General features: G+C 46.7%; 1 protein-coding gene across 1 annotated transcript in view; it reads right to left on the bottom strand.

The window, feature by feature from the left end:
• Positions 1-4,899: 4,899 nt before the first annotated feature.
• LOC145353742 (RNA-binding protein 38-like) overlaps positions 4,900-23,391 on the bottom strand; it is a 55,283-nt gene continuing 36,791 nt past the window's right edge. Inside the window, exon 4 of the mRNA XM_080204514.1 lies at positions 4,900-6,406. Coding sequence (XP_080060640.1) covers positions 6,115-6,406 — 292 coding nt within the window. The 3' untranslated portion in view covers positions 4,900-6,114. The remainder of the gene's footprint in view (positions 6,407-23,391) is intronic.

Below are 23,391 nucleotides of genomic sequence, written 5' to 3'. Positions count from 1 at the left end.
AGATCTAATGGCCCAGCTGAGCAAAAGATTCACATGATGAGATCTCTAATTTTCAAATGTTGACAAACCAAGTGAGATCTACATATTAGAGTGTTACATCTGAAAGCAATAACTTTAACTACTATTCTGACAGAGCTCATATTCAACAGACCAGTGTATACAAATCAATCTATTCTCACCCACTTTACTTCCTCATAAACTAAAGCAACTTATAAAACTGCAAGAGAAGTGACCAATATGCAAAATTTCATGTTGTTTATCCCACAGAAGGTACATGGCAACCAGCCAATGTGACAAGTACCAAGGTCCTATGAAGTCACTATACACAAATGTGCAATGGGTAAGTCATAACTGAGGATAAATCAGAGGCATTCCATCTCCTCAACTGCCATACAAACTTGTTGCAGTCTGGGACAAGATCCCAAATGCATCAGGGAATAAAATCCAAGAATAATAATCACTGTGAACAACAAACCTCTAGTCAAGGTCACCATCACGGTCCGCATGTATCAGTAGATTAACTCTACACTTTAGAGACTCTTAGATTCACCAATCCTATATAGTCATGTAATGGTAACTAAACATGAAGATGCATTGTAAATAATTATATTTCTTTAGAATGGGGGAGAAGAGTCTTTAAAAAGAAAGGGGAATGGTGCAAAATGCCTTTAAGGGATATCAGCATGCTGTCACTAGGAGAGTATGTCATTTTGTAATCCAGTCTTAGTTTCACTTTGTCCTGAGAGCAGAACACAGCAGACACTGCTCTGCTGCTGATGTTGTCAAGCTTTCTCCCTTCGTATTAATCTTCTGTGTGTCTAGGAACCATTGCATCATTTTATGACCGGCAGAGGCTGGGAATCCTGGGGTGAGTAACTCACCTCCTGACTCTCCAAAGCCTGTCCGCCATTTACAAGGCACAAGTCAGAATCCCCACATGCCTGGATGGGTGCAGCTCCAACTCAAGGAGCTTGATACCATCCAGGACAAAGCAGCCCACTTGACTGACACCCATCCACAAACATCCACTCCCTCCACACCAATGCACAGTGGTAACAGTATGTGCCATCTACAAGATGCAGTGTAACAACTCACACAGATTCCTTCAACAGCACCTTCAAAATTCATGACCTCTACGATCTAGAAGGACATGGGCAGTAGATACCTGGGAGATTCACCTCCATCTCTCACCGTCCCGATTTGGAAATACATCACTGTTCTTTCATTGAGTCACAGGAAGCAGTTAAGGCCAAAACATTGTGTGATTTCAAGAAGAAATTCGATATAGCTTTTGGGGCGAAAGGGATCAAGGGATATGGGGGAGAAGGGGGTATCAGAATATTGAATTTGATGATCAGCATAATCAAAATGAATAGCCTATTCCTGCTTCTATTTTCTATGGTTTAATAGATCAAAATCCTGGAACTCCCTACCTAATAATTAGGGCATGTTAGTCGGGTGGCGAAAAAGGCATATGGGACATTTGACTTTATCAATAAAGGCATCGATTACAAAAGTAGGGACGTCATGTTGGAGTTGTATCGCACTTTGGTGAGGCCAAAGTGTGTGCAGTTCTGGTTATCATATTATAGGACGGATCTGATTGCACTGGAAGGGGTGCAGAAGAGATTCACCAGGACACTACCTGGGTCGGAAGTTACGAAGAGAGGTTGGATTGGCTTGGATTGTTTCTGTTGGAGCAGAGAAGACTGAGGGGAAACCTGGTCGAGGTGTACAAGATTATGAGAGACAGGGACAGAGTGGATAGGGAACAGCTGTTCCCCTTAGGTGAAGGGTCAGTCACAAGGGGTCATAAGTTCCAGGTGAAGGGCAAGAAGTTCGGGGGGATGTGAGGAAAACCTTTCTCCCCAGAGGGAGGTTACCATCTGGAATGCGCTGCCTGGGAAGGCGATAAAGGAGGGTTGCCTCACATCCTTTAAAAAGTACCTGGATGAACACATCATAACATTCAGGGTTATGGGTCAAGCGCTGGGAAATAGGATTAGGTGGGAGTTCAGGTGTTTCTGGCATGTGGGCGCAGAAGACTTAATGGGCCAAAGGACCTCTTCGATAACACCACTGTGGATGTACCTGCACCACATAAACTGCAGTGGTTCAAGGAGTCAGCTCACCCACCAGCTTCTGAAGAGCAATTGGGGATGGGCAATGAATGCTAGTCTTGCATGCTGTTAACAAATTTTTAAAAACGTGTTTGAAAATGTCCAGTGGTGGTGGAAGTATAACAGTATAAATGATATAAATGCAAAACTCTCTCCGATATACTTCAAAAATCCCTTTCCCAATTCTGACAAAAGGGTTTTCCCCCAATGACTTGGCTAATACTTATACCGTAACCAATGTCATGATCTCAACGTTATTTCTGGATGCTTACTGGTGCAAAATGTCTGTGTCCTTTCAAACATTATAAACTGCATTTAAAATGTACATAATTGGCATGAAAGTGCTTGGGACATCCTCGGGCAGTGAAAAATGCTAAACAAATGCAATTTCTTTCTTCCTCTTCAGGAGTGGAGTTAGTTCTTTAATTAGCCAATATGAACTCAATGCTAACACTCTGGAATGCCTCGATGTACGTAAACACATATGTTGACACTGAATTGAATCTGGCTGAAATTTCCTGTGTTATTAACAGTGGACAGGACATTTGTTTATTGATGTCATCTTTCAAATCAAATTTCCTTAAAGCCATCAACTTACATGATCAAGTTTCTTGGAATATGTGTAACCTTAACCAGTAACCCTATTGATGCCGATTTTACTAGTGCTTTGACCAGGTGGAGCCAGACAGTATCAGAGAGGAGCACCCACGTTACAGATATAAATTGTAAAATGGATTGCTCTTGTGTTGCAGCATTTACAGTAAATGTGGTTTGCATGAACCCGAATAAAGTTCTTTTAGGCCAGATGGCCTTAAAAAACCAGATTCAGGGCTCTGCGAGGTGACTTTTTGAAGTTTTTTTTTAAGCTTACTTATTAGTGTGACAAGTGGGCTTACATTAACACTGCAATGAAGTTACTGTGATAATCCCCTAATCGCCACACTCCAACGCCTGTTCGGGTACACTGAGGGAGAATTTAGCATGGCTAAAGCACGTGAACCAGCATGTCTGGAAGTACATTTAGAGATAGGTTTCAGGATTGTTTGCTAAATAACCATTACCATTTTAAGCTTAAATTTATTTATTAGTGTCACAAGTATGCATCTAACCAGCATATCTTTCAGATGCTGAGAGGAAACCAAAGCATCCGGAGGAAACCCACGCAGGCACGGGGAGAAAATGCAGACTCCACACATTCAATGACCCGAGAATTGAACCTGGGTCTCTGGCACTGTGGGGCAGCAGTGCTAACCACTGTGCCACCGTGCTGCTTCTTTGTTGCCCAGCTCACTGCCAGGAGGATGTTTAGCAACCATCTAATGCCTGTACTTTCATTAGCCTATCCAGGCAGCAATTAGTAATCAATGGAACGTGTGTGATAACGCCAATGAAGCTTCATTATCATCCCTATCACCTCAGCAGTTTTCTCTCCTCCTCTCCTGAGACTGCTGACTCAAATTTGGAGATCATTCCTCAACTCTTGGCCATCTCTCCCAATTTGTTTTGAGCCTAAACGTGAAGGCCCCTACGCTTACCGGTTCTGGTACCTCCAAACCACACTTGCCAGCATCACATAGTCCCAACTAGCGATTAGGATCAGGAGAATCAGGCTCCCTCACTCTCCATCTCAGACCATTCATATCCAGAAACACATTCTCTGCAAATACTTTTTTAAATGCTGGGGAGGGGAGTTGGGGAGATCAGATATCGGTGGTGGTGGTGCAGCAGCAGATGGGAGGAGGGCGTGGCAACTGGGAATGTCAGACATTGGGAGTGTGGGAGGAGTCTGAGGTGAGGTCAGGGGGAGGCAGATCGTGGGTGGGGTTAGGATCGGCCTGCATGGTGGGGGGATCATGTCGTGTGTGCGTGTGGGCAGGCAGTCAGGCTGGGGTTGTCAGGTCAGGGTGACAGCCTAGCCTATGGGGCAAGGGAGGAATGAGGAGTCCCAGGTAACGGGGAGAAGGGGGTGTCAGGAGGGTTGGGGATACTAGGTGGGGCAGAAGGTGGGGTGGTTAACTGGGGCGGAGGGGGGGGGGGTCCTCTCTGAGACATTGGGGGGTGTGGGTACAGTCCTGAGCGAGGCCACAGGGGGGATAAGTGGAGCAGTCAGTCTGGATCTTTTACAATCATTACCCAGACTTTGGAAGAAGTTTGAATTCTTCTAACGCTTTTCTGAGGAACTATTTGTGTACCGCCGGGGGAACCATGTCAGAACCATCCAAAGGGGCAGATTTCACCATCCTACCTGCCGTGGGAATTATAGCAACTGTGGGGTGGGAAGGGGTGGACCATGTTAAAGTTCATTGACATTCATAGAGGGGAGAAGGAAAGGAGATGGTGCAGGATATGCTGTTGCAATTACAGATTGGGTGTAGAGAAAGATCAGCTTAACAAAGAAGGTCCATTTAAAAGTCTGATGGCAGCAGGGAAGAAGCTGTTCTTGAGTTGGCGATCTCAGACTTTTGTATCTTTTTCTGACGAAAGAAGGTGGAAGACAGGCCATCCGGGATGCGTGGGGTCTTTGATTATGCTGCCAGCTTTTCCGAGGCAGTGGGAAGTGTAGACAGAGCCAATGGATGGGAGGCTGGTTTGAGTGATGGACTGGGCTACGTTCACAAGCCCTTTGTAGTTTCTTATGGTCTTGGTCAGAACAGATGCCATACCAAGCAGTGACATCTTGGGAAGTTTGAAAGGAAAAAACAACTTGCCTTGTAAAAAAGAAAACCCATCTTAGCCGTGAGCAAGAGACAAATCATAGAACAACCAAGTTTTCATCTGACATTTATTTTCCTTTATTACAAACATTGAAAACATTTTTTGAGTACCTGCAGCACAGGTTGACCGGAATGCCATTATATGTAATTGTTGCTCTGGTGCCTAAAATCCTTTTGCCTTTTTTTAAAAAACATTTTTTTTAAAAAAGGTTATTTAAAAATTCCATTTATAACTTAAACTTCTCATTCCTTTCAGCTGGGTAGAAACATTTGGTATCCAAATCTATCGAGACATCTAGTCAGTTTGCTCCTCTACACAGCAGGGGTTTTTACAATGAGGAAGTTCGAATACCATTCAGGAATGGTATCGGATAGAACATGAGATGAATACTGCATCATTAAACTGATAAAAATTACTGTCCTGTTCATATACAATAGCTTTCTAAAAAAAAGCTCTATTTTAAAAAATATATACCCAAGTTGAGATGTTCTTAAGATTAATTACAAAATTAGGAAAATAGAACAGTGTTCTGACTACAGATATATTGCTTCCCTTCCAAAGTCATTTTTTTTTTGCATATTGAAATTAATTAGCAACCTAGTAATTTATAATCTACATACAATAATTTATACATTTGTAGCTGAAGAACTATTTTTTTTTTCTCTTTCCCCAGTTGCGATTCACAGCTCATCGCAATAAATATTAAAAAGTAGTCACAATTTTTTATCCTCTGTAAGGCTTTGATAAATAATAGGTTTCTATACAACAAAAATAGCGTTTTATTTTGTGTGTTCTTTCATCTCGCTGCATTGTTTTGGCCACAGCTCGTACCTTACATTAAACAGTCTGCCATTCTTCATCGCAAGAAGTGGCAATAAGGAGAGAATAAGTAAATGGGGGAGGAAAAGGGGGGCATTAAGAGGGAGAGAGAGGCTGATGAGAGAAAGGCGGAGAGAAAGCAAAGAGAGAGAGAGAGAGAGAGAGTTGTCGGCTTTCCTGCTTTGTGAGTAATGTTCAGTTTGTGATTGGAGGTACTTCTGTCGAGAAGATAAACGGAAAGAGATGACTGGTCTTCAAGGAACCCAGGCCCTGGTGGGTCCTGCTGCTCCCATTAATACTTCAAAACAACTCTCCATCTTCACCCGTTCAATGAAATCTGACAGGAATATCCCATTCATCGCTTGTGTGTCTTTTTGCACCTTGGAATAACAGTCTCCAAGTGGATGATATGAAGTTCCTTGATCAGTTAAATCCTCCTTCTCCCCTCCCTCAGTTTCCTTCACTGCATCCGGTCAGGTTGCAGTGGCTGAGGAGGATATTGTACAAAGGCAGCCGTGGCAGCACCAGCAGGGCTCCCGCCCACCAGAGGCTGCTGAAGGGTGGAATAGCCAAATCCCAGGTAGCTGGCAGCAGGAGAGGCAGCGTATGGGTACTGATCGTAGGTGGCGTACTGAGCATAGGTGGCAGAAGTGGTATAGTCAATGAAAGGGGAAGTCACCGACTGTAGCTGTGTTGGGAGAACAACTCCGGGCTGCACAATGGCCTGTGGGTATATGTACTGCGCAGTCAGTCTGCAAAAAAACAGAGGGAAACACATTAGGAAACATCCCTACGAGGCAACAGTACAACAGAAAAAGAAATAGGATTCCCGTCACACCTTTCACAATCTCGGTCTGTCACCAAGTGCATTCAAAGTATCTCATTGGCTGGAAAGTGTATTTGCTGTTTAGGAACTGAAGCAGCAAACATGTACACAGCAAGATCCCACAAACAGCAGTGTGACCCTGAGCAATCTGCATATTTTTCTCGCCAATAGTGGATGAGGGATCAATATTGATCAGGACGCACTAGCAAAGAGTCCCCGCCTTCCTTTTTCAGAATAATATCCATAGAATCCCCACAGTGGAGAAGGAGGCCATTCAGCCCGTCGAGTCAATCCCATCCAGACCCTATTCCCATAATCCTACATAATCCCCCTGACATTAAGGGGCAATTTAGCATGGCCAATCAACCTAACCTCCACATCTTTGGACCGTGGGAGGAAACTGGAGCACCTGGAGAAAACCCACGCAGACACGGGGAGAACATGCAGACTCCACGCAGACGATGACCCAAAGCCGTCGAACCCAGGTCTCTGGTGCTATTGCAGTGGGATCTTTTCTATCTAGCTGAGTGGGCAGGGAAGGTTTAGGATGAATGCCACTCCCAACGCTACCAGCCTGGAATTTGTGCTCAAGTCTCTGGAGTGGGGCTCGGAGCCGTGGCCTTCAGAGTCAGAGGAGTGAGGAGAGACAAAAAAAAAAAACCACAGGGGACATCCAGGGAAAGGAAATTAGGATAGGCTTTCAAAGATGGCAAGTGTCAATTGCTTGCCATCCCAACAGCTGGCACTTCACACGCAGCCACCAACTCTCAAACTCCCTCAGCCATTTAACACACTTGAACATTGATTGGCAGTTAGTCCATGACAACAAGTCCCGCCCATGACAGCTGGCAGCCAATCAGGTTGGCTAACAGCTCTTCCAGCTGGCCAGGCACAGCACTGCAGTGGGCAGAAGTGGCACTGCACACTCTGCCTGGAATTAAGGTCCCGGGACTTTGAAAAGGTAAATCCCGGGGCAGGAGTGAAGCCACTGTAAATGGGTAGGGTTACGGGGAGGAAGAGGCCTGGATAAGATGCTCTCTCAGAGTCGGTGCAGGCTCGATGGGCTGAATGGCCTCTTTCTGCACTGTAGGGATTCTATGAGATTCTATTCTATGATGATAAGATCCCACAAACAGTAATAATATTCTAGTGATGTTGGGAGAAGGATAAACATTAAGTAGCATCATAGAATCTTTCACATCCACCTGAGGGGGTGCAATTTAGCATTTAATCTGAAAGACAGCATCGCAGGCAGTGCGGCATTCCCTCAGTGCTGCTTTACAGTGTCAGCCTAGGTTATGTGCTCAGGCCAAAGTAGGTCTTTCATTTCTAAAGACAGAAGGCCCTATAGTGAGTCATTGTGGGGGGGAGGAGGTGGAGGGTGGGGTTATTAGGTTAGCTTGAGGAGGGAGATGAGGAGATTGAGAGGAGGGGGTTAGAGATTGGCAGGGAGAGGGAGGAGAGTGGGAGAGCACACAGGGTGAGGGAACGATTGGGAGGGCAGGAGATCAGGAGGACATTGGCCACAGACACCAGGACTGTTGGAGAGCTGGGACAGGCTTCACAATCAGATTCACATTCATCAAAAACTTCCCTTTCCATTGGCGGCTGGGCCTTCAGGGATTATTCTCAAAACCACCGGTTAGGCCGCAGGGTTGCCTGGTTATCCTAAACACAGCCAAACTTCCTTCCATTGAAGTTCTCTTGTGAAGGAACTCAGAGGAGCAAAACAATCTCTCCCCGTAAAGTAATTCTGGTGCTAGGGACCTGCTGAAAGATGGTTAGTTACTGCCTGGGCCAAGTGGGCAATGTATTCACAGAACATGTTTCTCGGTGATGGGCATCCTGCCCAGTTACAAACCTATCCTAAGATCGCATCAGACGTGCTTTGGTTTTCGATGCAAGTGTTGGAAATCCCCTTAAAGTCCTGATCTAGAATTGGCCATTTGCCCAATCAATCCCAGTCCATCAGTCAACAAAACCTCTGTCTGGGGCACCTCTCTCTCTCATGTGTATTTATACTGCCCAATTGTTACACTCGTACCCTCGGCAAATGCAAATTTACACACCCCACAGTTCAGAGTGAGCAAGGGCTACATAGAGAGCTACAAGATGGTAGTGCCAGTTCTGCAACAGGTACCCACTTTGAACATGCTGCAACCCCCCCCTCCTTTATGGGAGGGGGTCTGCAGAATTAACAGCAATACATTCCCACTCATGGGCACCACAGGGCAAAGAGCACCCATTGTCTAGAGCACCCAGTGCCCAGGAAAAACTTTGTACTTGCATGGTGGTACAGTGGCACAGTGATTAGCATAGTTTCCTCACAGCGTCAGGGACCTGGATTTGATTCTGGATTTGGGCGAGTCTGTGTGGAATCTGCACATCCTCCCCGTGTCTGTGTGCGTTTCCACCAGGAGTTCCGATATCCTCCCGCAGTCAAGATGTGCAGGTTAGTTTGATTGGCCGTGCAAAATTGCCTGAGTGTCCCAAGATGTGTAGGTTAGGAGGATTAGTGGGTAAACCCCATCGACTTCAGGAAGCATACTGCAGAATATTTCCCTGTCTACATCAATGAGGACAAAGTAGAAACGATCGAGAGTTTCAAGTTTCTAGTGCTTAGGTCACCAACAACCTGCCCTAGTACCTCCAAGCTGATGTTATAGTTGGGAAAGCTCACCAAGGCCTTTGTTTTCTCAGGAGACTAAGGAAATTCAGCATGTCCACTATGACTCTCACCAATGTTTACAGATGCACATAGAAAGCATTCTTTCTGGTTGTATCACAGCTTGATATGGCTCCTGCTCTGCCTAAGATCTGAAAAAACTACAGACGGGTTACGAATGTAGCCCAGTCCATCACACAAACCAGCCTCCCATCCATTGACCCTGTCTACATTCCTGCTGCCTCGGCAAAGCAGCCAGCATAATCAAGGACCCCCCACAGCCAGGACACTCTCTCTTCCACCCTTTCTCCCACCAGGAAAAATGTACAAAAGTCTGAGGTCATGTACCAACCGACTCAAGAGCAGCTTCTTCCCTGCTGCCTGAATAGACTTACCTTACATTAAAACTGATCTTTCTCTAACTGACTGTAACACTACATTCTGCACTCTTTTCTTTCTTCTCTATGAATGGTACATATAGCGCACAAGAAACAATACTTTTCACCATAATACATGTGACAATGATAAATCAAATCAAAATCAAACCCACTGCCACCAGCCTAAAAAATTGCGAAAAGACCTTTAAATGGTCATTAAATGGCTACTGTGGGATCTTAATAGGGAGCAAATGTAGTTCCAACCCCCACTAACCCCCCCTCAACCCTCCACTCCTCCCCCATCCACGCACCCCCCCCTCCACCCAATACCCGAAGGCCCTGACTGCCCAAGCATGAAACTGGGTTAGGATTTTAATGGGTGGGTACACAGGGGTGGGGAGAGTTCTGTCCGTTCAATTTTATGCTGCCTGCTCACCTTAGAGCCCACCTTTCTTCGGGGGGGGGGGGGGGGGGGGGGTGCATAAAACTCTGTGCTTTAAGTTGACTCATTTGCCCAAAAATGGTCACTCTCCAGCTGGGTGGAGGTCAACTAGAACGCCACTTACACCAAGCCTGTGCACTTTCATTTTAGGGCAATCTCTTCAAGCACAAAAGGCTGGTATCCTTGAATGCCCCGACTCCAGTTCAGTTCTCTCTCTCTAACTGTCGATTGCACCTGCTGCTAAAATCACTTTGCAATTCCTTCCACAATTCCTTTCCACCACGGTGAAATAATTCACTCAACTTCCTGTTTCGTAGGCCTCAACTTCCTCATCTCCCCCCGCCCTCTGTACTCCAGTATATATAAAGTATTCTTGGTAGAGGGGATTTTACAGCGAGACCGGAAATTCTCGCTCGAGGCCAACAGACATTTCCGTTGTCCGCCCCTAGCCCGCTCCGATTACATGGCGGGCGAGGCGGTAGAATACTAGCATTTAACTTGCATGGAATTGTGTGTGACTGGTAGGCAATCCAGACTCCTCCTATCTGCAGGCGATAGCACTACAACGGAGCAACGGGCGAATCAGTCAGTTTAAAGCCTATTTAATTGTGTCACAAGTAGGCTTACATTAACACTGCAATGAAGTTAATGTGGAAAACCCCCTAGTTACCACACTCTGGCACCTGTTTGGGTGCACTGAGGGAGAATTCAGCATGGCTAATGCACCAAACTAGCATGAGGGGGGAAACCAGAGCACCCGGACGAAACCCATGCAGACACAGGGAGAATGTGCAGAGTCTGCACAGTGACCCAAGCTGGGAATCAAACCTGGGTCATCGTGAGGCAGTAGTATTAGCCACTGTGTCACTGAGCTGCCTAAGGGGAGTGATGGACAATAAATGTTGGTCTATAATGCGATGCTTATGTCCTGTAAAATGAATTTTTAAAAAGTTCAACTACTAAATGTATGATACATCTGCTGCCACCATGCCAGTGACAGGGGGAGTGAACGATTGAGGTGGGGGATAAAAGGTGCCAGTTAAAAAGGCTGCTTTGTTCTGGATGTTGAGGTGACTATCGCTGGCAAGTCCAGGATTGGCAGCCCATCCTGAATTGCCTTCAATGTCTTGGTCAATCCCAGGATGTGGCTAGTGGGGGATTCAGTGCTGATAATGTAGTGGAAAATGTCAAGGGGAGACGGTCAGTGGCACTTGTGTGGAGCAAACTTTACTTGCCACTTATCAACCCAAACTGTTGTTGAGGTCTTGCTCCAAATGGACACAAGCTACTTCAGAATGTGAAATGGTGCTGATCATTGTTCAGCCATCAGTGAACATCCCCACCTCGGATCTCATCATGGAAGGGAGGACCATCCCAGGACGGTCTGGCCTAGGACACCGCCCCGAGGAACACCTACAGTGATGCATGGAACTGGAATCATAGCCGGAACTCGGAGCAGGCGAGGGTCTGACAATGGAAATCACAGTTGGCCTCTGGTAGGAATTTTTGGTCTCGCCTGAGAGAGTTATAAAGATATACAGCACGGAAACAGGTCCTTTGGCCCAACTTGTCCATGCCGAACAGGTTTCCTAAACTGAACAAGTCCCATATGCCTGTGTTTGGCCCAAACCACTCTAAACCTTTCCCACCCATGTACCTGTCCAAATGTCTGTTAAATGCTGCAATTGTACCCTCCTCTATCACCTCCTCTGGCAGTTCATTCCCGACACACATCACCCTTTTAAATCCTTCCTTCTCACCTTCAATCTATGCCCTCTAGTTTTGGATTCTCCAATCCTGGGTAAAAGACCATGGCTATTCATCTTATCTGGGTGGCATAGTAAGTAGCACTGCGGCCTCACAGTGCCAGGGACATGGGTTCAATTTCTGGCCTGGGGTCACTGTCTGTGTGGAGTTTGCACGTTCTCCCTGTGTTTGTGTGGGTTTCCTCCGGGTGCTCCGGTTTCCTCCCACATTCTGAAAAGACGTGCTGGTTAGGTGCGTTGACCCAAACAGGCGCTGGAGTGTGGCAACTAGGGGAATTTCACAGTAACTTCATTGCAGTGTTAATGTAAGGCTTACTTGTGACTAGTAAATAAACTTTAAAAAAAAACTATCTATGCCCTCATGATTTTATAATCCTCTATAAGATCAGCCCTCATCCTCCTACGCTCCGGGGAATAATGTTCTAACATATCCAACCTCTCCTTATAATTCAAATCTTCCAGTCCTGGTAACATCGACCATCAACAACCACAAAGCTCACTGTCCTGACAATCCAAAGAGACAATCTGGTAGGGAACTCTCTCTGTTCTTGTATCATAGTAAGAAGCTCACAACACCAGATTAAAGTCCAACAGGTTTATTTGGTAGCACCAGCTTTCAGAGTGCTGCCCCTTCATCAGGTGAGTGGTCACTAGTCCACTCGCTAGCTCACTCATCTGAGGAAGGAGCAGTGCTCCAAAAGCTCGTGCTATCGAATAAACCTGTTGGGCTTTAACCTGGTGTTGAGAGACTTCTTACTGTGCCCACCCCAGTCTAACACCAGCGTCTCCACATCCTTGTATCACGAGGTACATTTCAGCATAACAAACTCCATTTTCACACTGGGAGGTCATTAGCCTGATTGGCAGGGAGTTAATTCCCTGCTGAGGTGGCACAGGGGAGGTCATTACTGCACTCTCACCGCATTCAAGTTTCCTGTTGATGTCGAAGCAGCATTTGGAGAGAGGATCTCTGCTCTCCATTCCTGCTGGAGAATTCATCTCAAACCCATCAGCATCTGATCAGCTACTGCAATTCTAGCAGTGAGTCAGGGAACATGAACTGCCAGCAGAGCTGAGAATTGGAGCATCCTACAGAGTGCAGAGGGAGAAGGATTCTGCAAAAGACCTTTCCAATTAAGCTTCTGTTCTACTCTTTCACGTCAGCCCTGAAAATGTTCCGTATTTAATTATTTATCAGATCACCTTTAGAAAGTCACTTATTGAATCCACTTCCATCACACCAGGTCACTAATCCCAGATCATAACAACTACACACAGATAAATATGCAGAGACCATCAATACTGTACCCCAGTGTTATACGGAGACACCCTATCCATCAATACTGTACCCGTGTTATACAGAGACACCCTATCCATCAATACTGTACCCCAGTGTTATACAGAGACACCCTATCCATCAATACTGTACCCCAGTGTTACACTGTGACACTCTATCCATCCTGTACCCCAGTGTTATACAGTGACATCTATCCATCAATACTGTACCCTAGTGTTACACAGTGATATCCTATCGATCAATGCCGTACCCCAGTGTTATATAGCAATATCCTATCCATCACTGTACCCTAGTGTTATACAGTGACACTCCATCCATCAATACCGTACCCCAGTGTTATGAAGAAGTCTCAGACTTATCCACACTAATACTGAACTCCAGCGTGCTCCAGTGACTGAGTGATATCCACCAGTCTTGTACTCCTGTGTTATGCACAGACATGTCTCCACCCAGTGTTATGCAGTGACCAACCTGAATCCACCATTTCTGTATTTCACTGTTAGACAATGGCAAACCTGGCCCCACCTGTACTGTGCCCCAGTGTTATGCAGTGATAGACCTGTACCCACCAGTACTGTGCTACAGAGTTGTCCAGTTACAAACCTGTCTCCATCTGTACTATATCCCACAGTTATAGACTGACAAACCTGACCCCACCAGTGCTATATCCGAGTGTTGTACACTAACAGACCTGCACTCCACCAGTAATATATCCCAGTGTTATATACTGACACACCTGTACCCACCAGTGTTATGTCTGAGTGTTATTCACTAACAAATCTGTACCCCACCAGTAATATATCCAGTATTATATACTGGCAGACCTGTAACCACCAATATCATATCCAAGTGTTATACACTGACACACCTGTACCATATCCTAGTGTTATACAGCAACAGATCTGTACCCACCAATACTGTACACCCATCTAAAACCACGATAGCCTGTACCAACCAGTACTCTACCCATGTCACAGTGGCAGACCTGTACCCACCAATACTGTGCCCAGTGTTATACAGAGACGGATCTGCACATGCCAGTCCTGTACTCCAGCATTATAAAGAGACAGCCCTGTAACCACCAGGGCAATGCAGCAACACCCTATCCATCAATACTATATCCCAGTGTTATGCAATAACAGACCTATCCCCACTAGCACTGAACCCCAGGGTCCTCCACTGACTGAATATTATTCACCAGTACTGTAATCCAGTATTACACCAGGAGACATATCCCCGCCAATACTATACACCAGTGTTATACAGTAACAGACCCATCCCCAACAATACTGTACACCAGTCTAATAGTGACAGATCCGCCAACAGTACAGTACACCGCACCAGTGTTATACAATGAAACCTATCCCCAACAGTACTATAACTGGGAGTTATCCAGGGACAGACCTGTACTCACCAGAACTTTGCCCAATGACACATCTGTACCCACCTGCACTGAAACCTAGTTATACAGCGACAGACCTGTCTCCACTGGTACTGTACCCCAGCATTATACAGAGACTGGTGCTATATAGAGTGCTATACAGAGTCATTCTTGATGACATCAGTATTGTAATGCAGTGCTATTCAGTGACAGATATGGGATACAGTATAGTAATGTAGCACCAGTACTGTACCCTTGTTAAACAGCGCCCCAGTGTTACGCACTGACACAGTGTGGTAATCCAGAGTTACACAGTGATATACCCTTGCTCTTCTTGAACTAATATAATTAAAATGTTTCATGTGTTGCTGGCAGCTATGCCCTCAGTTTAACCTTCTATTCAAAACACCTCACCTTAGCCGTGCTGCACTCTGAGTACTGCACTATAATGTTCTGGCTAGGGTATACACTCATGGTGATGTAGACTGAACCCATAGGTTAAAATGATAGCCCTGAATATGGAAATGGGACTAAACAAGGTAACCAGCCTGTTGGATATGGCTATAAGTTCAAAGGATAAATCCTTGTCGAATGTCTTATAGCTTTGAGGCCCTAGGGTCCAATATTTATGGGGTGTTGGGAGGCAGTGGCGGGAACACAGCAATTGACACAGAAAATGCTGGAAAATCTTTGCATATCTGGCAGAATCTATGGAGAGATAATAGAGCCAATGTTGAAAGTCTGAGTGACCCTTCGTCAAAGCTGACAACAATAGAATGAATATAGGATGATATTTATTCTGTTAGGGTGAGTGGAGGGGGGCGGTGTGATAGACCGGCAAAGATGTCATAGACAAAAAGTAAAAGGGAATATAAATGGCGGTGACCATAGTTATGAAGCATGCCAATAGTGGTGATTAAGAGAGATTGGAATGTGTAAATCAGAGAACAAAGGTCAGAGTGTCAAAGGACAACCCAGAACCCACAGTAGAGGGAGTGGAACCCATGGAACTGTACCCTAGATCCAGCACCCACAGGAGAGGGAGTGGGGCCCATGGAACTGTACCCTAGATCCAGCACCCACAGGAGAGGGAGTGGGGCCAATGGAACTGTACCCTAGATCCAGCACCCACAGGAGAGGGAGTGGGACCCATGGAACTGTACCCTAGATCCAGCACCCACAGGAGAGGGAGTAGGACCCATGGAACTGTGCCCCAGGACACAGCACCCACAGGAGGGGGAATGGGGCCCATGGAACTACACCCCAGGACCCAGCACCCACAGGAGAGGGAATGGGGCCCATGGAACTACACCCCAGAACCCAGCACCCACGGGAGAGGGAGTGGGACCCATGGAACTGTGCCCCAGGATGCAGCATCCACAGGAGAGGGAATGGGGCCCATGGAACTACACCCCAGGACCCAGCACCCACAGGAAAGGGAGTGGGGCCCATGGAACTGTGTCCCAGGACCCAGAACCCAGAGGAGAGGGAGTGGAACCCATAGAACTTTGCCCCAGGACGCAGAACCCACAGGAGAGGGAGTTGGACCCATGGAACTGTGCCCCAGGACCCAGCACCTACAGGTGAGGGAGTGGGACCCATGGAACTGTGCCCCAGGACCCAGCACCTACAGGTGAGGGGAGAAAATTCTAACCAACCACCATACATTAACAAGGCTGACTTCATCTCATGAACAGTACTGACAGTTTGAGAGTTTACTACAACTTTGGCTGTAGTCACCTTTTACATATATAACTGTTCAGTGGGTTTTATTTTGGTTTTTATTGAGAGTGAGGGGAAATGGTTTTGATAAGTTAAGAGCATCGCATGAGCCAGGGGTGCTGTCAGCCAGGTGACTGCACCCAAAACAAAAGCCTGTGCAACACAATAGTTTCACTGTGGGGAAGACAAGGAAATAGGCTGGGAAAATTGTGTCACCCAAAATCCATCCCCAAACCATCACATCACAAGGAGGCTCCCCACCAAGTCACTCATCATCCAGACTCGGAAGTGTATCGCCTTCCTTCACTGTTGCTGGGTCAAAATTCTGGAACTCCCTCCCTAACAGCACTGTGGGTGTACCTACACCTCAGGGACTGCAGCAGTTCAAGGAGATGGCTCACCACCACTTTCTGAAGGGTAACTGAGATGTGCAGCGATACCCAGATATTAATAATACTAAAATCAGTGAAAAAGCAGGCAGTGATGAGGAGATTAAAAGTTTACAGATCGAGATTGACAGGCTAGAAGAATGGGCCAGAAACTGGCAGATGGAGTTTAATGTGGATAAGTGAGAGGTTATTCATTTTGACCGGAAAAACAAAAGGGCAAATTATTAATTAACTAGGAAACAGATTCAAAGTGCGTCAGTGCAGAGGGATCTGGGTGTCCTTGTGCATGGATCACAGAAAGTCAGTATGCAGGTGCAGCATGTAATAAGAAAGGCAAATGCGATCTTGGCATTTATTGCAAAAGGACTAGATTTTAAAAGTAGAGAAGTGTTATTGGAATTGTGTAAGGTGTTGGTGAGACCACACTTGGAGGATTGCATCCAGGTTTGGTCTCCTTGAGGGAGGATGTGGTGGCATTGGAGGCAGTTCAGAGGAGGTTCACCAGATTGAGTCTAGGGATGTAAGTGCTGTTGTACGAGGAGTGGTTGGATAGTTCAGGCTTATACTTGCTGAAGTTCAGAAGGATGAGGGGAAGGATTGATCAAAGTATATAAAATGCTAAAGGGGATTGATCAGATGGATGTTGAATTGATATTCCCTCTTGTGGGACAGTCCAGAGCTAGAGGTCGTAGAGGAGATAGGTTCAAAACTGAAGTGAGGAGAAACTACTTCTCTCAGAGGGTTGTGAATCTATGGAACTCACTGCCCCGGAGAGCAACAGAGGCAGAATCGATCAACAGATTCAAGAGAGAAATAGATATGTTTCTGATGAACAGGCGATGGAGAGCAAGCAGGAGAGTGGAGCTGAAACTAGGATAAGATCAGCCATGACATGTTAAATGACAGAGCAGGCTGGAATGGCCGAATGGCCTACTCCCACTCCAAATTCCTATGTATGTTTAAAAGCAGCTGGTGATCAGGTTTGGGACAGACTAATCTTCCATTTGAAAATAAGAAGGTGTTATTTTTTGAACTGAGTGTTTGGGTGACAGCTTGAAGGAAGCAGTGCCAGCTGGACCAGCTTCCTCTGCTGACACTGTACGTGTGTGCGCGTGTGTGTGTGTGCGCGTGCATGTATGTGCATGCGTGTGGGCACGTGTATGTGTGTGTTAGAGAGTACGAGCGTGTGTGTGCTAGAGGGTGCATGTGCAGGCAAGACAGTGCGAGTGTGCAGGCAAGCGCGTGCACGTGCGTGCTTCCTGAGGTCACACCACCTGACCAGGAAGCTTCTCACCGATGTTTCTGCTCACCACCCCCTCCCGCTGCCAGTTCCACAGTCTCCTTCCCTCCCACTCTTACATCCAGCTGATGGGCTGGAAAAAGCAACTTGCTCTCCTTTAGATCCCGAGCTCGGAGTGCTGGGCCTGCCCCACACTCTGTCTTAGCTCCTGTTTCCACCAACTTTTACAGATGCACCACAGAAAACATTCTTTCTGGTTGTGTCACAGCTCGGTATGGCTCCTGTTCTGCCCAAAGCTGCAAGAAACTACAAAGGGTTGTGAACAAAGCCCAGTCCATCACACAAGCCAGCCTCCCATCCAGTGACCCTGTCTACACTTCCCGCTGCCTCGGAAACGCAGCCAGCATAACTAAGGACTCCACGCACCCCGAACATTCTCATTTCCACCTTCTTCCACGAGGGAAAAGGTACAAAAGTCTGAGGTCACGTACCAACTGACTCAAGAATAGCTTCTTCCCTGCTGCTGTCAGACCTTTGAATGGACCTACCTCGCACTCAGCTGATCTTTCCCTACACCCTAGCTATGACTGTAACACAACATTCTGCACCCTCTCCTTTCCTTCTCCCCATGTACTCTATGAACAGTATGCTTTGTCTGTATTGTGCACATGAAACAATGCTTTTCACTGTATTCTAATACATGTGACAAGAATAAATCAAACCAATTTACAGCAGCATTTCGAAAGCTTTTGCAAAGCTGCCACCCTTCCTCCGTTCAATATCACAGTCAGAACTCTTTGCTCTAAAGTGTGCCAGCCTGCTTGGCTGGGTCGAGACGATCAGCAGCTGACTGGCTCTGCAAGCCAGATTTTCCAAGGGCAAAATAAAAGGTATCTTTCCATTTGACATGAGGGGATTAAGGAGGATTTAAAGAGGGGCAGCTGTCTATGTTCCAGCCTGGATCAGCACAGAGAGCAGAGCAGAGAGAGAAAGAGACACAGAGAGGTCCACACAGTGAAAATAGGCAGCGTTACAGACAGAAGCCCGTACAAGCAAAACAAGAGAGAGGAGAAGGACAGAGAGAGAGAGAACGCGACAAGAAGTGACAGAGACAGACATGGAGCTGAATCTTGTTGGGGATTGGGGGGAGGGTCTCGTCTGAACCAATCAGGCCAGTGATAACCCTTTCCTGGGATCAGCCCCCTGGGGAGGGGAGATGGGAGTCTCACCTACCAAAGGGTGCTGTGCCCCTGGGGAGGCCCTGATACTGCCAGTGGGACAGGCACCAGAATCTCAGGATTGAGAGATGACCCCTATAAGTATAGTGAGGTGCTTGTTGCAGGGTGGGGAGTCACGGGGAGAGCAGTGTGAGGGAAATGGCGGTAAGAGCAGTGGGCAGTTCTCGAAAGGCCCTTCCTTCGATCAGGCTGAGTGCCTTTGACCAAAGCCCACTCCCCCCATTCCCAGGAGGTGACAAGCAGCCTGCACTGGCCACACAAGCCACAAGGCCCCTCCACAGCCGGCTTTATACCTGCAGCAGTGGGGTGAGGCCCATAACTGGTCGTTAATTCTCCACTTAAAGGCCTGAATTGGGAACAGAGTGGGAAGGCCAATCAGGGGCCTTTCCACCCAGAATGTAATTCAGATGGGGGCGCGGCACAGTGGGCTTCTGGTGCAGCACCATCTGCCCAAGTACATAACAGTCCAGGCCTGGCACCAGAGAGGGCACAAGATTCCATTCATAGTGGCAGAGAGATAGAAAGAAGTGTGTGAAAGAGAGCGAGCGAAAAACATCCATACATACACACATAGTGAGAGAGAGACATCCATTGTGGCAGAGAGATGGAAAGAAAGAGAGAAAGACGCAGAAAAAGAGAGAAAGAGACAGAGAGAGAGATACATTCATTGTGGCAGAGAGGTTGAAAGAAAGAGTGAAAGACACAGAGAAAGAGAGAGACACACACATCTATAGAAACAGAGATAGAGAGAGAGACGTACATAGACACATACATCCGTTTCCATGGAGACGGAACCCCCTTTAAGTCATTAACTTAGCAAGGGGCAAAAAAGATGACTTTCCATTGAGCAAACGTTCTACTGAGCTTACTGTGGAGGGGATGCAATGAGCTGCGAGGAGACAGAAACGGATGGGAAGAAATGGGGGGACAAAGATAAAAATGAGAAAGGGAATGAGGAGAAAGGTAAAATGGGCAAAACAGAAGTGGAGCCCAGAGGCAGGTGGGCATTTCACATCTGCAGTTGAATAGCTTAAATTTTATTTATTAGTGTCAACAAGTAGGCTTACATTAACACTGCAATGAAGTTACTGTGAAAATCCCCCTAGTCGCCACACTCTGGCACCTGTTCAGATACACTGACGGAGAATTTAGTATGGCCAATGCACATAACCAGCTCGTCTTTCAGACGGTCGGAGGAAACCCATGCAGACACGGGGAGAATGGGCAGATTCCGTATAGACAGTGACCCAAGCCGGGAATTGAACCGGGTCCCTGGCGCTGTGAGGCAGCAGTGCTAACCACTGTGCCATCCCATAGGTCCTCAACACGGACTACCTAACATCCAACAACAAGAGTGGTCACCTGGTTTGGGTAGTGGACGGAGCCAACGGAAGAAAAACCCATTGGGAGTCCAAGTGTAAAATGAGAGGCGACAAAGATAGGAAATAAGAGCTGTGATGAAGCTTCGATACGTATTTACATTGTCGTGTGGCGAGTGCAGTCACGGTGTCCTCAATCAGCACATTGTTGCACAACCACACGCTGTTGTACATTGTGCATCTGCAGCACACACACTGACCTACAAAACATGCCATTGTCCTTCCCAAATTGCACAATGCACCCTTTGAAGAAGAGAAAACAGAAACGTCTGCTGCAACCTCTGTGCACATGACATCATCACAGTGTCAAAGATAACCAAAATGGTCCACTTCTCAGTTCATTCGCAGGCCTCGGAAGAAAGATGGAAATATTTCAGGCATCTGAACAGCCGCACAAGCAAGGCCCCACGAGTGTGCCAGCTAACTAAGTGTCACATTTCACACACAGCCTCACAGACGTTCAAATTGTAACTCAAAAGCAGGAGTTTCAAACATTACACTTTTTTGGAATTGAAGTTAACTTTTGCCCTACCAGCAAGGTCATTCTGTACTGAGCACCTGTTCGTTTTGGCAGGGTTTAATGGTATGGAGGCCAGAAGAGGTTTCCGCAGCAACACTGGAGTCAGGCCCGGGATCGCCACTCCCAGCTACCTCCCTCTCTCCCCTTTGCGAGGGTTCAATGGGTTCTTGTATGCAGTGTTTCTCCTGGAGGAGGACTGGGGGAAAGCTGCAGAAAAGGATGATGTGTTGGAAAATACCCACGGGTGAGGATGGCCTGTCCGCCTCCGAGCTCCCAGCGTGACTCAGAATAATAATTCATGATTGCTCAAGTCAGAACAAGCGAATCGAAAAGCACTCCCACACGGCAAGAAAGCTTAATGTCAGAACCCACACAGCTGACAGATGACTTAACTCAGTAACATCCAGTGTCACGGTTGGGAGCACCTTTCATAGAATCCCCACAGAAGGCTATTCGGCCCATGGAGCCTGTACTGGCAACAATCCCATCTAGGTCTGAAACCCCACTCATTTACCCTGCTAACCCCCCTACCCCCAACACTAAGGGGCAATTTAGCATAACCAATCAACCCAACCCATCTTTGGACTGTGGGAGGAAACTGGAGCATCCAGAGGAAAGACACAAGGGGAATGTGCAAACTCCCCGCAGACAGACAGTCACCCGAGGCTGGAATTGAACCCGGGTCCCTGGCACTGTGAGACAGCCGTACTAACCACTGTTGTTGTTGCCGAGTCAGCGCTGCGCCAGGTCCTCGAGACAAATGTTCAACTGACCCAAATTCAGAATTTTGCATCAGGCTTCACTCCAAAAAAAAGGCTGACAACTCAAAATATTTTGCATTGCTTCCCATGGCTACAGAACTTACTTATCGACAGAAAACAGTGCAGCTTCTGCGTGGAAAATTAATGGACAGTTCATGTAGGTTGGGCAGGGACAGGGCTCCAGTGGGACACTGGAGCAGTTTGAAGCCACACTGCGCACCCACCCCCATCCCCTCCCCTATCTCCACCCTGGCTATCCACTGGCTCATCATTCACCAAGCAAAGACAGAGATGAAGCTAAGCAGAAAAACGAACAGAGTACTGGATAACACACTAACTCATTAAGCTTATAAAAGGGAAGTGGTTCAGATCTGAAGGCCAGTTCAGGTCCACAAAAAAAAAGAGGAAGAGCCTGTCTGCTAGAGGCAAGCCAACATTCTTCCTCATCCACTTAACATCCTCATATCTACAAATTCATCAAAAACACTCACACGCACAAGTTGGAGGGTAGCCTGGATAATGATTGCATCCAACTAGCTCTTAGGCATGTCTACCTGATTGACAGAATGCACAAGGTGCTCAAATGGGTGTTTCATGGATAGAATTAGAAGGATGAGGTGCAAAAGTGAATCTGTGTCAGCTTACAGAATTATATATAATCCCTACAGTGCAGAGGAGGCCATTCAGCCCATCGAGCCTGCACCGACAACAATCTCACCCAGGCCCAATCCACATCTATTTATCCTGCTTATTCCCTCTGACACGAAGGGTGCAATTTACCAGGTAAATCAACCTAACCGGCACATCTTTGGAGTGTGGGAGGAAACCGGAGCACCCAGAGGAAATCCACGGAGACACAGGGAGAAATGTGAAAACTCCACACAGACAGTGACCTAAGGCCAGAATTGAACCTGGGATTTTTTTTTAAATTCATTAGTAGATGTTGCTGGCTGGCTGGCCAGTATTTATTGCCCATCCCTAGTCGCCCGAGGGCAGTTGAAAGTCAACCACATTGCTGTGGCTCTGGAGTCATCTGTAGGCCAGGCCAGGTAAAGATGGCAGATTTCCTTCCCTAAAGGGCATTAGTCAACCAGGGTTTTTCTGACAATGGTTTCATGGTCATCAGTGGATTCTTAGTTCCAGATATTTTTGATTGAATTCAAATTCCACCATCTGCCGTGGCAGGATTCGAATCCGGGTCCCCAGAACATTAGCTGAGTTTTGGATTACATGGCGATAATACTGTTAGGCCATCATCTCCCCTCCCTGCTACTGTGAGGCAGCAGTGCTAACCACTGTGACACCACACCACCCATAAAGACAGCGTTCTCCCGAGTCTAGCCTTCCTCCAACGCCACCAACAAAATGACAGAGCAATGGTTATCCATCTCATTATTGTGTGCAGGAATGAACTGGCAGTGTTTGCCTGTATAACAAGTGACTGCATTTCAAAAGAATTCACTGTACGTGGAGCATTTTGGATCATTGCCAAGAGCAGCGATAAAAGTCTTCGCAAATCCAAAAATTTGCCTCTCTTTCACAATAAACTGACAGCATTAAACTTCAGCTGGCAGATCAGAGCTGTATTCTCAAATGGTTGTTCTTTGATAAGGTTCAACTAAGTGATTCCCAATCACAACAGGAAGCAAACAGTAGCTGCATCTCCTGCGGTTTATTTTAAGAGTTAGTGAAAAGGGGCCACATACCGTATGTACATGACAGCTGCCAACTTCA

Source organism: Carcharhinus amblyrhynchos, chromosome 16 (assembly GCF_965287045.1).
Source record: "Carcharhinus amblyrhynchos chromosome 16, sCarAmb.v2.hapA, whole genome shotgun sequence".
NCBI classification, from domain to species: Eukaryota; Metazoa; Chordata; class Chondrichthyes; order Carcharhiniformes; family Carcharhinidae; genus Carcharhinus; species Carcharhinus amblyrhynchos.
Note: the sequence above shows the minus strand (reverse complement) of the source record. Positions and strands in the feature narration are given on the sequence as shown.